Source organism: Cynara cardunculus (genome assembly GCF_001531365.2).
Source record: "Cynara cardunculus var. scolymus isolate 2C chromosome LG 3, CcrdV1, whole genome shotgun sequence".
NCBI classification, from domain to species: domain Eukaryota; kingdom Viridiplantae; phylum Streptophyta; class Magnoliopsida; order Asterales; family Asteraceae; genus Cynara; species Cynara cardunculus.
In genome coordinates, this window is record NC_037530.1 from 34,694,756 (window position 1) to 34,707,042 (window position 12,287).

The 12,287-nt window shown below is 34.7% G+C and overlaps 3 protein-coding genes across 4 annotated transcripts in view; 1 reads left to right on the forward strand and 2 right to left on the reverse strand.

The window, feature by feature from the left end:
* LOC112510420 (protein-L-isoaspartate O-methyltransferase 1-like) overlaps positions 1-2,300 on the forward strand; it is an 8,860-nt gene extending 6,560 nt beyond the window's left edge. For both annotated transcript variants that reach the window (XM_025115830.1, XM_025115831.1), the window contains exons 3-4: positions 1,499-1,663; positions 1,810-2,300. In XM_025115830.1, coding sequence (XP_024971598.1) covers positions 1,499-1,663; positions 1,810-2,060 — 416 coding nt within the window. In that variant the 3' untranslated portion in view covers positions 2,061-2,300. The remainder of the gene's footprint in view (positions 1-1,498; positions 1,664-1,809) is intronic.
* Positions 2,275-4,448, reverse strand: LOC112510419 (28 kDa ribonucleoprotein, chloroplastic-like). The gene is made up of 4 exons (XM_025115829.1): positions 3,936-4,448; positions 3,756-3,857; positions 2,606-2,887; positions 2,275-2,530 (listed from the first exon to the last, which is right to left on the reverse strand). The coding sequence occupies exons 1-4, from the start codon at positions 4,401-4,403 to the stop codon at positions 2,465-2,467; spliced, it is 918 nt and encodes a 305-aa protein (XP_024971597.1). The 5' UTR covers positions 4,404-4,448; the 3' UTR covers positions 2,275-2,464.
* Positions 4,449-8,419: 3,971 nt separating this feature from the next.
* On the reverse strand, positions 8,420-10,718 carry LOC112509189 (cytochrome P450 71A1-like). The gene is made up of 2 exons (XM_025114044.1): positions 9,798-10,718; positions 8,420-9,229 (listed from the first exon to the last, which is right to left on the reverse strand). Exons 1-2 carry the CDS (start codon positions 10,716-10,718, stop codon positions 8,618-8,620), a joined length of 1,533 nt encoding a protein of 510 aa, XP_024969812.1. The 3' UTR covers positions 8,420-8,617.
* Between the last annotated feature and the right edge of the window lie 1,569 nt (positions 10,719-12,287).

Here is a 12,287-nt window from a genome sequence, read left to right on the forward strand (position 1 = left end):
TAAAGACTAGGTAAAAAGCTAAAGACTAGGTAAACACACGTGTCAAGCCCATCTACATAATCAGCCTTATTTTTTGAAATTCAAAAACTCCAACATGGTTATATGTATATGATGCAAGCCTATGATTTCTAGAGGTACAAAGTGTGGATCTGAATTCTTGTACGGTTTTAGTTCATAGGTGGTCGGTGCCCTAAAGAAGGTTCAATTGATTGTCACTCTATGATGGCATCCGAGTTGGTGAGATGACGCATGAAGTTAAGTATGCACTTCATTGTGGGCTGTCATTCTGTTGCATTTGTAAGTGTCTTGATCTGACACCAAATGATAGATACGAAGTAGTAGTAGCGCACAGGAAAGCTGTATGGAGGTTTACAGAGGTTCTTTAGACAAAATTATTTTCCAGGTAGGATCCTTGAAGGGAACCTATTGAGCTTTTGAAATAGTGATCCTTGTTATTTTCCAAGTCGCAATTGAACCCTAGATCCAGGGGTCTTCAGGACAACCACTCTACTATATGGAGTAGAGGTTAGCTCTGCATAATTTCCACGCTTGACCCCACCTATGAGTGGTATATACTGGGTTAGTGTGGTTTGGTTTACAATGAACCCTAGATAATCAAGTACATGGTAACTAGGGGTTGAATTCATGGAAAATTGATTTGAGAATTTTTTAGGAAAATAAGAAATTAACATCAAGTTGATGAGGAATAGATTACTCACTGGTTATCTGAATGTGTTAAAAAAAAAAATTAATTCATAGGTTTGGAATCCAATATGTTGTTGGTAATCCAGAGAAACATAAGGATAATCATGTAATTCCCTGTGTTATGTTCTATCCCTATCGTTGATGTATGTGTTTGGATCTTGCGGATAGTTGGATAAACAATAAAACTTATTTTATGAAAGCACGACCCTTATTAAAGTCATTACTTGCCTACTTGGTATTAGTTTGAGGATCATAGGAACAAAACCTTGACTTTTTTAGCGTTGAATTTAAGTTGATAAACATCAAATCTGGTCAAGTACAAAATTAAAGCATCAGAGAGTAGGAAAAAATACAGTAGTCTTGGGACATATTAGTCATGAAGCTGTGACTATCATGTAGATAAGGATCTGGAAAAGAGGAGGATGAAATCTCATTTCTCCAGTTTGCCAAGTACCTCTTCCTACACTTGGGTCCTATTAATTATAGCCTTCAGCTTTGTTTAGGGTTCCTATGAACGTCGGCGGGAATGATGCAAATCTCATGCAGTTTAGTAATTTTCTTCCTGAATCACCCAATATGTTAATCATTAGCGCCTCTACTTCACTACTTCCTGAAATACACGAGAATGAAAGCTGAAAACTGCGACCAAAAGGGAGCTTGGATACTACTCCAACAGACTGTAATACCAATCAAGTAATCGAGTTGGTTTTATATGGATTGATCAATTTGTTGGACGATGAACGAATGTGGTTAGATTCTTCTCTCTGATTGTTGCCTTGTTAAACCTTTGTAGGAACTGGGTACTTGACCGCATGCTTCGCACTTATGGTTGGACCGCAAGGTCATGCAATCGGCGTGGAGCATATTCCAGAGTTGGTTGCAGTGTCCATTAAGAATGTTGAAAAAAGTGCAGCTGCTCCATTGCTCAAAGATGGATCTCTTGCCTTGCATGTTGGTGGTGAGTTATGCCACTTTGTTGTTTATGATTGTCATGTGCACCAAATCATCTCTGAATGGGATATATTGGTCTCGTTCCGTTTGGTCACACCTTATATATGAGTAGGTTCCAAATGCCTATCAAGTTATTTATGCATATGATGACAGATGGGAGAGAAGGGTGGCCGGAGTTTGCACCTTATGACGCTATTCATGTTGGGGCAGCATCACCAGAAATTCCAAAACCACTTGTTGATCAGTTGAAACCAGGGGGAAGGCTGGTTATCCCGGTTGGGAACATATTTCAGGAACTCAAAGTTGTGGATAAGAACGAGGATGGTTCCGTGACTGTGCGTACTGAAACATCTGTACGTTATGTTCCTCTCACAAGTAGGGAAGCCCAGTTGCGAGGTTACTGACGCGGCACAGTTTGATCAGGGCTGTTAACGATAAGTTTCCAAGTTGCACTTCCCTCGATGACCACATTTGTACACATAAAGGTCTCGACATTGTAAATGGTTTTTTGTTTATGATCTGTTATGTACAAGACTATACTGGGTTGATTGTGAACATGTGTCTGCCTGCATCTGCTCGATGACTGAATGGATTGGAGACCATAAAAGAGCGATTATGAGAGGTCTTGATCCGATTTTAAAAAATAAAGCGATCGCCAAAACGATCAAGTTCCAACAAGATACCCCAAGCAAAAACTAATTCAAAATATACGCTTTGATTAGCACCTTATCAAATGTCCTAACAAGAACTATCAATCAATTTATAACTGGCAAAAAACACCCATAAATATCGTTCCCGAAACTTGCAATCAATAGGCACCACGCTTCCGTCTTTCCTCAGCCACGTTCACTCTGATCGCTCTCCCGCCAAAGCTCTGCAACCAAAAACACGAGTTATTAAAGAACGCAGGCTTCGGGGGTTAGATGGTAAATCCATCAAGAAAGCGTACCTGTCCATCAAGATTTTCGATAGCATCATTCATTTCGCTCTGGGAGGACATTGACACGAAGCCGAAACCACGCGATCGACCACTTTCGCGATCGTAAATAATTCTTGCATTCACCACCTTACCATGTTCACTAAAAACCTGTTCAAGGCGGCCATCGTCCATGTCCCATGGTATGTTCCCGACATACATTGTGTACGAAGGGCCGGTCGGCTGCTCGGTGCGCTCTGGCTTTGATCCCCTTGGAGCAGCCTTGTTCACAGTCAAAAACCTCCCTCCCAGTTCCTGTTTCAAATACAAAAACTCAGTTATAATATTTTAAACCTATTTGGCCAACTTTGGTATCTTTTTATAATACATTTGTTTTTATAATAACGATTCAAATAATAATTATTTTACTTTTTATTACACTAATTTTAAACTAATTACAATTTAAATAGAAAACAAAAAATAGACTAAATTACGATTTTCATCCCTCTGGTTTATAAATTGTGATTTTCGTCCCCTGATTAATTGGACCAAAACAGTAAAAAAATTATAAATCATAAAGGACTAAAACTGCAATGCTTAACAGATCACAGGGACTAAACACACAATTTACTCAAATTGGCATCCCATTTTGCCGGTTGAATGGTTCTATATCACTAAAAATATGGCGTCCGGTTGGAGAGGGTACTCCGGTAGAAAAAGGTTTTGTCTCCCTTCATTGGACATTATAGAATGAAAAACATTGTTGAATGGTTTTGTGCAGAATTATTAAATGGTCAGAATGATTAATAGTCTCTTATGATATAGTATAAAATAAAATATAATTGTTTGGTAATTGTATACAATGAAATTAAGTTCAAAATACAATATCATTTAGGTTCAAAATACAATATCATTTAAAAGATTTTAAAATCATTATAGGATGAAAAAGCATTAAATGGACCGTTTTTCAAACATTTACCCATGTAATGTAATCATTATCACTTACCGATAACATTTACAAACATCAATATGGATTGTTGTTAAAGCATTTATGACCGATCACCGGAAAACGGCTTATTCGATAAGCGCATGATAAACAACCCGGATCAATTAAGAAACTAACAATTGCATTAAGCCCTTTAGATAACAAACAAGCATAGAGACCATAAATCTGTAAACTTACATATCGACTGAACATATCAACAGCCTTCTCTGCTTCTTCAACACTACTCATCGTCACAAACCCAAAACCTCGACTTTGATCAGTCTCCCGGTTATAAATAACCTAAGACACCACCAAAACAACCACATATGATTTCCATTTAAAATCCAAAAAGGAAGCCATATTAATTCAACAACTTACCTCGGAAATCTCAACAACACCGGCTTTCTCGAAAAGATGAGCCAATTTCTCACTGTCAACATCATAAGGCAAATTCCCCACGAAAATCTTCGCATCTTCCGGCGGCTCAGAATACTCCTCCTCCCCTCCGGTACCAGCGTCTCCGATCGCATCCCCTTCCCAATCGGATACACCGGCGGCCGGAGTTTCGTTTTCCCATCTCAATTCTTGATCTTCTTCGAGAACCAGTGTGTTTTCTTCTTCTTGTTGGGCCGAAATGAAGGTTATAATGGTTCGTGAATTGGGTTTTCTTCGTAGAGAGAAGGATGGCGATGAAGCGTAAAGGGATGTGAAAGAAGCGGAGAGGTGGAGTTTGATGGGTTTTAGAGGTAAGGAGATTTGTTGGTGGGATTTGACGGGGAAGATGGCCGGAGATGATGATATTAAGCAAGTGTTTGCCATTGATATGGGTTTTGCCGCAGAAGCCATTGTTGGATTTGTGAAGCGAGGATAAGGAGGCGTTGCACAGGGGCAAAAGAGAACGAAGGAGACGATGATATCGATGAATGAATATATACAGAGTTACGAAGAGGGATACAAATGGGCCATCCGTCATCATGGGCTTTGGGCTGTAAAACTTATTAGGTCAGAAATCAGAACGAGCATATGACGGGTCATTGGGTCATTTAGGGATATATGATTTGGGTTAGACATGGCCAAAATCAGGTACCAGGCCGGGCCCAAATTAGTCCCGGTCCCAACATACTGAACAAAGTGATCCCGTTCCCGGTCCAGGTCCCAACTCAAATATGAAGACCTGATTAAGGTGTATGAGGCCCAGTTATGAGATCCGGTCCCGGTCCTTGTCTCGGATCGGGCCTAAATTGGTCCTATATTAAATAAAATTAAAATCTCGGGCAGGACCAGAAGGGGGCTTGTTTTTTGATGAAAACATAACAGATATTAACTAGCGGTGACATACCGATCCCAATTGGTTCCGGGTCGGGTCGGTCCCACTCTCGAGCCTCCGTCGGGCCGGCCCATTTGGCCATCTCTAATTTCGGTTAAATGCATTAAATTTTGTATTATAATATTTTGCTTTTATGTTTTTATTACAATAATATATTCTTAAATTTGCTCCAAATGTCAAAAGTACCTACAGGTCTCATGTTCAAATCCAAGAAGGAATAAAAATCCTCTTGTGGCCACGGAGGTTCAAATGTGGTGACTCCGGGTATCTGTGAAGCAATTGGTCGCCCTGGGATTAGTCGGCTCGCTTAGCGGGTAGATATCTAGGTTAATCAAAAAAATTAAATTATTTTTTATCACGACATCATACTTTGAAAATTTTACCTATTACAACAATGAGTAACATGTTACTTTTTAAACTGGTTACACCCTTTACTATAGTTTTTTTGTTTATTTGGTTCCAATGAGTTGATGTGGATGACACATCATTTTGATGACTTCCAATTATTATTTTCATTTTTCATTACTACGATTAAAAAAATGTAACTTTTTTTGAATTTTTTTATTAAATTGCATTTAAATTCTATTATAGAATAAATATATGTTTTAAATAAATATGATATATTATTTTCGAGATAACTATTTTATTATAAAAAAAGTGACAATTCTTATTTTATTTTGTTCAAAAAAATACATATATTTTAAATTTCTATTTAAGATGTTAGCGAGATAAATTGTGATCTATAATTTTTTTAATATCATTATATTAATGAATAATTCAAAAAGTATAATCAATATAATATATTTATATGTCAAGTAAATTTTTTTAAAAGAAAATATTTTTGGAAAATTTACATAAATAAAAATTGATTTCACTTTTTAGCTACGTTAAAAAACATTCATTAAATAGCCAAAATTTACACTTAAACTTTAAGTAGAAAGGTTGGTTCCTACCTAAAGCTTTCAATTTAAAATAAATTACATTTGACACCCTTATATTTAATTATTTAATTTACTTTATATCTTTTACTGTTTCATTTTTCGTTTTACACATTTATTATATTAAGACATATACTCATATATTAACAAAAATACAGGAAAAAAACACGTTTCTTTTTTTACAAATTATACCATTATAATCATCCCGTCAGTACGGTCATAATGAGTTCAATATTGAATATTTTAGAATTTAGTCTTATATTATTAAATATTATAAAGTTTACAAATTATTTTTAGTAGTTACATTGTATACTCTTATTGTTACAGATTGGGCAAATTGCGTAAAAAAAGTAACGTACTTTAACTTGATTCCTATTTTAGATAAAGTACTTTCAAAACTTTCATTTTGGTACCTAAAATGTAAAGTTTTAAACATTTAAGTACTCGGGTAATTGGTTGAAATATTAACCGATTATCATGTTGATTTGGCGAGTGATGTGGTATTCAACTCGATATTATTTGCTGACGTGGTCAGTGACGTGAATTTTTTTTAATCTAAAATTAGTCCTTTTTTTTTGTCTAAAATTAGTCTTCACCGGGTTACCCGGGTACTTAAATGTTTAAAACTTTACATCTTAGGTACCAAAATAAAAGTTTTGAAAGTACGTTACCCAAAATAGGAATCAAATTAAAGTACGTTACTTTTTCAAGCAATTTGCCCTTACAGATTATGTGTGTTAATATAACAAACGCGTTATATGGAAAAAAAATTAATAATACATTAAATAACTAACCATAAGGGTTGAAAATGTAAATATTAAAAATAATCCGTACGTATTTATGATATTTAATAATATAAGATCAAACCCTAAAATTTCAATATTTGTTTCATTCTGAACATATTGATGAGATGTTTATAATGATGTAATTTATATAAAAAAATATTTTTTTTATATTTTAGATAATATACGATTATATATGTTAATATAATAAATGTGTAAAATAAAAAAGTAAAGAATATAATATAAATTAGACAATTATTAGAAGGGTGTAAAATTGAGTATGCTATTTTTACAGTTTACATCTTTATAATTAGTTATCTAGTTTATTTTATATCCCTTATTTTTTCATTTTTATTTTACACATTTATTATATTAACACACATATTTGTATATTAATTAAAATACATAAAAAAATATGTTTTCTTATTTTATAAATTACAATCGTTTCATCAATACATGTAAAATGAGCTCAATATTGAATATTTTTTAACTTAATTTTATATTATTAAATATCATAAAACTTATGAAGTATTTTTAATAATTATATTTCATACTTTTATAATTATAAGATTAAATAAATAATCATAACAATAGAAAATACAACTTTAAAAATAATTCATATATATTTATAATATTTAATAATAAGATAAATTGTATTAAAATGAATTAAAAAACTTTTAAGTTGATTCCTGCTTCATTTTAGGGTCTTAGAACTCGATGACTTGATTACCTGCAAAAACTGACGTGTTATTATAATTTAGGGGTTGTTTGACGATTACTGGATGGTTTAGTATAAAATAATTAAATGGTCAGAATAATTAATAAGCTTTTATGATATAATACAAAATGAAATATAATTGTTTAGTAATTGTGTACAATGAAATAGGCTCTTAATGGTTAAGGGAGATTCATGATACAAAATCATTCAGAAGATTTTAAAATTATTAAGAATTAAGAGACGATCTTTTTTTTACTAAATAAAATTCATTTCTTAACGATTGAGAGATTCACCTCTTAATATTATTTGATGAGGTGTCAAAATGACGTGGATTTGTAATCTAAAACCAAATAATCCTTTTAATTTCCTCGTCTCCTCCACTGTCATCGTCCCTACCGAAAACCCTTGAAGAAAATCTCTCCACTCCCCTGCAATTCTTCTATCATGGATTTGGGGTTTTGAATTTAGAGATCTTAACCTAGGGTTTTGACATCTTCTTCAGAAATCCGGTGGTCCATTTCAAACTTGTTCCTCACCGGAATGGGTTAATAGGTCGTCGGAGAAGATGAGTTAAGGGGTCCAGTTTGGTGGTCCACATCTTCTTTTTGTTTCACTATTTCTTTATTGTCGTAATCCTTACTCTGAAGTCGATGGTGCTGTTAAAGAGGAAGTAATTGGATCCGACAGTTACGAGTCGTTTCGAACCCAAAAGCTTTAGTAAGTAGAAGGAGGAGGGCCCCACGATGGATGGAGGCCGGTGGCGGTGGTGCTGGAAAAAAAAAAGAGAGGTGGTACTGTAGAAGGAGGAGGGGCAATACGACGGATAAACGCCGGTGGCGGTGGTGGTAGAGAAAAAGGAGGAAGAGGGACACGTGATGGATAGGGACCGATGGCGGTGGTGCTATAGAAGGAGGAGGAGCAACTAATGTAAAGAATTGTTTAGGAAGTTAATTATTTAAAATAAGAAAGTTTAATGAATTTTTAATTAAAAAATAGTTTAAGGACTTAATCATTTAAAATAAAAAATACAGTTAAGTGAAAGACTTTTGCCTACAAATTTTTCCTTAAAAAATCTGTCGTTAAAGGATGATTCGCATATAACAAATCACTACATGATTTTCACTTTATACAATCATATTACTAAATTATCTGATAAGCAAATGCTACAAGCATTCTTGTATTAAATAGACTTTTTGAAAAGATCGTACACTCGTACCTAGTTACTTATTGATATATTGAAATGCTTAACTATGCGTTACGTAATTTTAACACCGTTTACTTGGGACGTACATGAGTTATGAAGGGAAAGGTGTCGCAACGGCTAAAAGAGGAGTTCTTTTGCGAATCGTAAGGCCATGTCGTTCATTCATGTCTAGATCTTCTGCCTTACCTCCATTCGGCAACTCCCAGTCGAACTTATGCAGAAGATTAGCCAATATATTCTCGTTTGTCGTCATTGCAAATGTAATTCCAGGACAACCCCTCCTTCCGGCACCAAATGGGATTAAATTAAAATCAAACCCTTTGAAATCAATAGAACAATCCAAGAATCTCTCTGGTCGAAACTCGTCGGGTTCATCCCACACTTTAGGGTCTCTCGCAATGGCCCATGCATTAATGATAACCCTTGTTCCTTTTTCAACGTCGTAGCCCATGATATTAACATCTTGGCTGGAAATTCGAGGAACGAGGGTTGGGATTGGGGGATGAAGTCGAAGAGTTTCTTTAAGCACGGCTTTCAAGTACTTCATGTTGTTGATATCATCTTGGCTTATTTGTTGCTTACCCTTGAGAACTGTCCTGACTTCATCCTGGGTTCTCTTCAAAACCTTCGGATGTTTCAAAAGTTTTGTAAATGCCCATTCTATCACAGTTGCTGTTGTGTCTGTTCCAGCAGTATAAGCATCCTATCAAAACAATGATCAGTTAACAAGAAAAATATAATCTAGCCATTCATTAAATTCTATATGTCCGTCGTTAGGTAGCAATCAACACATGTAACTTTTATCTAAAAAACTCTCGCTGTTAAATTCGTCAGTAATTAACGTCAGATAAATGATACACGTGATTTTTTTTGGATTAAAATAATATTTAAAAAAATCCAATGATTTAATTATTTAAAAAAATCGAACAACGTGGTAATTCAATATAAAAAGCTATCATTAATTTAAAAAAAAACTTTATTATTTAAAATTAATTTTAAAAGAGTTTTTTTATTAATCTAAATATCCAATTCGCTATGCGAGCTGATTAATCATAGGACGATCACCTGCTTTGCAGGTAGTCCGGAGTAACCGTATTTGAATCTCCATGGCCACAAGAAGATTTTTGTTCTCCTTAAATTTGAACCTAGGACCTCCTAACACTTTTGAATTTTGAAATCAAGTTCAAACCAATAATCACCACACTTATGGTTTTTAAAAGAGTTTTTGCAAATATCATCGATCAAAGTGCAAAGGAAAGCTAGTTAATTACCAAGAGGAGTGCTTTAATGGCGATTCTCTCCAGTGGTACTCCTACGCTATCATCCTTTTGGATCTTCAACAATATATCAACAAAGTCTTCTCTACCACCACCGCCACCACCACCACCACCACCACCCTCCGCCTGTTTCTTCAGCCGCTCCTCCACCACACCCTCTAAGAATTCGTCCAGTTCTCTCGCCACCTTCTCCACCCTAGCGTCGAACCCACTAAGTCGAGCCACCCATGCAAACCGAGGAAGAAGATCCTCCAAATCAAAACCACCCAAAACAGCAAAAAACTCCCCCAACATCTTCTTGAACCTCCGACCTCTCTCCCCTTCACTGTACTTCCTCCCAAACGTCACCATACACACCACATCATTCGTGAACGTCAAGAACAAATCACTCAAATCCACCGCCTCCCCATGCTCACGTGATTTCTTGATTTTCTCAACAACAATCGCCATTTCTTCCTCCCTCACCTCATTACAGGATTCCACCCTTTTGTTGCTCAACAGATGGAGAACCATGATACTCTTAACCTGCCTCCAGTACTCACCATAAGGTGCCACCGATACTTCTCTGTTGTCGTAGAGGAGTCTCCGCCACATTCGGACGTCAGGTCGGTTGGCAAACACGAGATCTTTGGTCTTCAGTATTTCTCTGGCGGCGTCCGCCGATGAGACCACCAGGGTTGGGACGGAGCCCAAGTGGAGGAGCATGAGTGGACCACCATGGCGTTGGGATAAAGATGCAAGATCGCGGTGGAGGAGTGGACCGATCTGGTGGAGGTTGCCGATCACCGGCAGCCTTGGTGGTGATGGCGGTAGGTTTTTCTTGGTGGAAAGTCGAGTAAAGTAGTGGGATTTACCCAGAAAGAAGAGTAGGATGAAGAAAGGGGAAGCATACATGAAAGTGATGAAATCCACCATTTTTGTGTGTGTAGATCACGGAGGCTACTCGGTTTGTCTATTTATGGGAGAAAGAAGGGTTTCAGGTTAGAAAATTAAATTTGAAATCTACAAATCCCAATGCAATTATTAAAATATTTTAGATTTAATCCTCGTTTAGTTATATAAATTCAAACATATAGCTTTAATAACTTATATTTGTACACAATTTACTTGTAATCTTGAATTTTAAGTAACATGCATCTATAAACAGTACTTCATGCATAAAAAATGGTTTTTAAGAGTTTTTGTCAAATACTGTATAGATATTAAACTACCATTTAAGTCCTTGTGGTTTGTTGATCATACCGATTTTAGTCCCTAGTCTTTCAAAATCGTTTCTTAGTCATAAATGGTTCTCATTTTTCTTTCGTTTTTCATCCCTTAAACTAATTTCGTTAAATTCGAATCGTTAACTTAAGGACGTTTTAATTTTTTATCATTGTAATTAATTTTCTTATAAAAAGTAACATAATATTTTATAAACATTATTATATAATAGAAGGGAACTCGTGCAATGCATCAAGACACATCTTGATTTCAGTGTTTCGTTTTATTCCTTTTTTATGTCGATATGATATGATTTTATGTGGTTTTGAGAAATTGATAATGTTTTTATTTTTGAATAAAATATAAATCTAAAAATATCATAAATTTTTTTAAAAAAATATCGATATCAGTATCAAATTAATATTTTTAAAATTTTTTGTGTTTTAGTGTAATTTTTTTAATTAAATTTTTTAAATTATAATTTAATTTAGGGTTAGTGACAAAGAAATTTAATTTAGGTTTAATAATATAATTTAAAAAAATAATAACTAATATTCTGTTAGATATCTATGATTATCCTAATTATATTTTAGATTTTTTATATTTAAAATGAGATCTGATTATGTTTATTTACAGTTAATTACACGAATTTAAATATGCAGCTTCAATAAGTTGTATTTATGCACAATTTACTTATAATCTTAAACTTTAATTAATATGAATCAATAAACAGTACTTCGTGCATAAAAAATGGTTTTTAAGAGTTTTTGTCAAATGCTTTATAATATAGTATAAATACATCTCGTTCAGACCCTCAACTTGAGATCGCATGCTCACTCCTTTTCCCCTTTACAGCAACACCTCCTTTCTCCTTTCCATTATTTTAAACGTTATAAAAAGAAGGTTAATTCTAGAACACTTTTCAAACTTCCAGGGCAGATGGTCATACGGTCCTTGACTCCTCGCCTTTTTCTTTCGATAGAGTGAAACATCTCTAGTCCATTAAAGTTTTAAGTATAAAATTCTTTTGAACACCTCAACTATTGCTGATTCAGCCTGTTTGTGTTCTGCCTCTGCAAACCTTCTAAAAAATGCATCCAACGAAATAAATGATTTGGACAAGTGAGGTCAGATTAAGCATAGAGATATATAAGGATTAGGTTGCAGAGCAAAATCTTGTCCCGAAGAAAAATTGCAATTAATGAAAATATAAAATTGTTGATTCCGACAAGTGAGATCAAATTGAGCATAAAAATAAGAAGCAGGTTGTCGGGTGAAATC

What these genes read in the sequence shown, in the direction of transcription:
- LOC112509189 (XM_025114044.1), bottom strand. Translation starts at nt 10,718, where the DNA reads ATGGTGGATTTCATCACTTTCATGTATGCTTCCCCTTTCTTCATCCTA. An exon ending in CCATTAAAGCACTCCTCTTG is followed by an intron (nt 9,230 to 9,797) that starts GTAATTAACTAG and finishes TTGTTTTGATAG; the next exon opens with GATGCTTATACTGCTGGAAC.
- LOC112510419 (XM_025115829.1), bottom strand. Translation starts at nt 4,403, where the DNA reads ATGGCTTCTGCGGCAAAACCCATATCAATGGCAAACACTTGCTTAATA. An exon ending in GTGTTGTTGAGATTTCCGAG is followed by an intron (nt 3,858 to 3,935) that starts GTAAGTTGTTGA and finishes GTGGTGTCTTAG; the next exon opens with GTTATTTATAACCGGGAGAC. An exon ending in TCGAAAATCTTGATGGACAG is followed by an intron (nt 2,531 to 2,605) that starts GTACGCTTTCTT and finishes TTTTGGTTGCAG; the next exon opens with AGCTTTGGCGGGAGAGCGAT.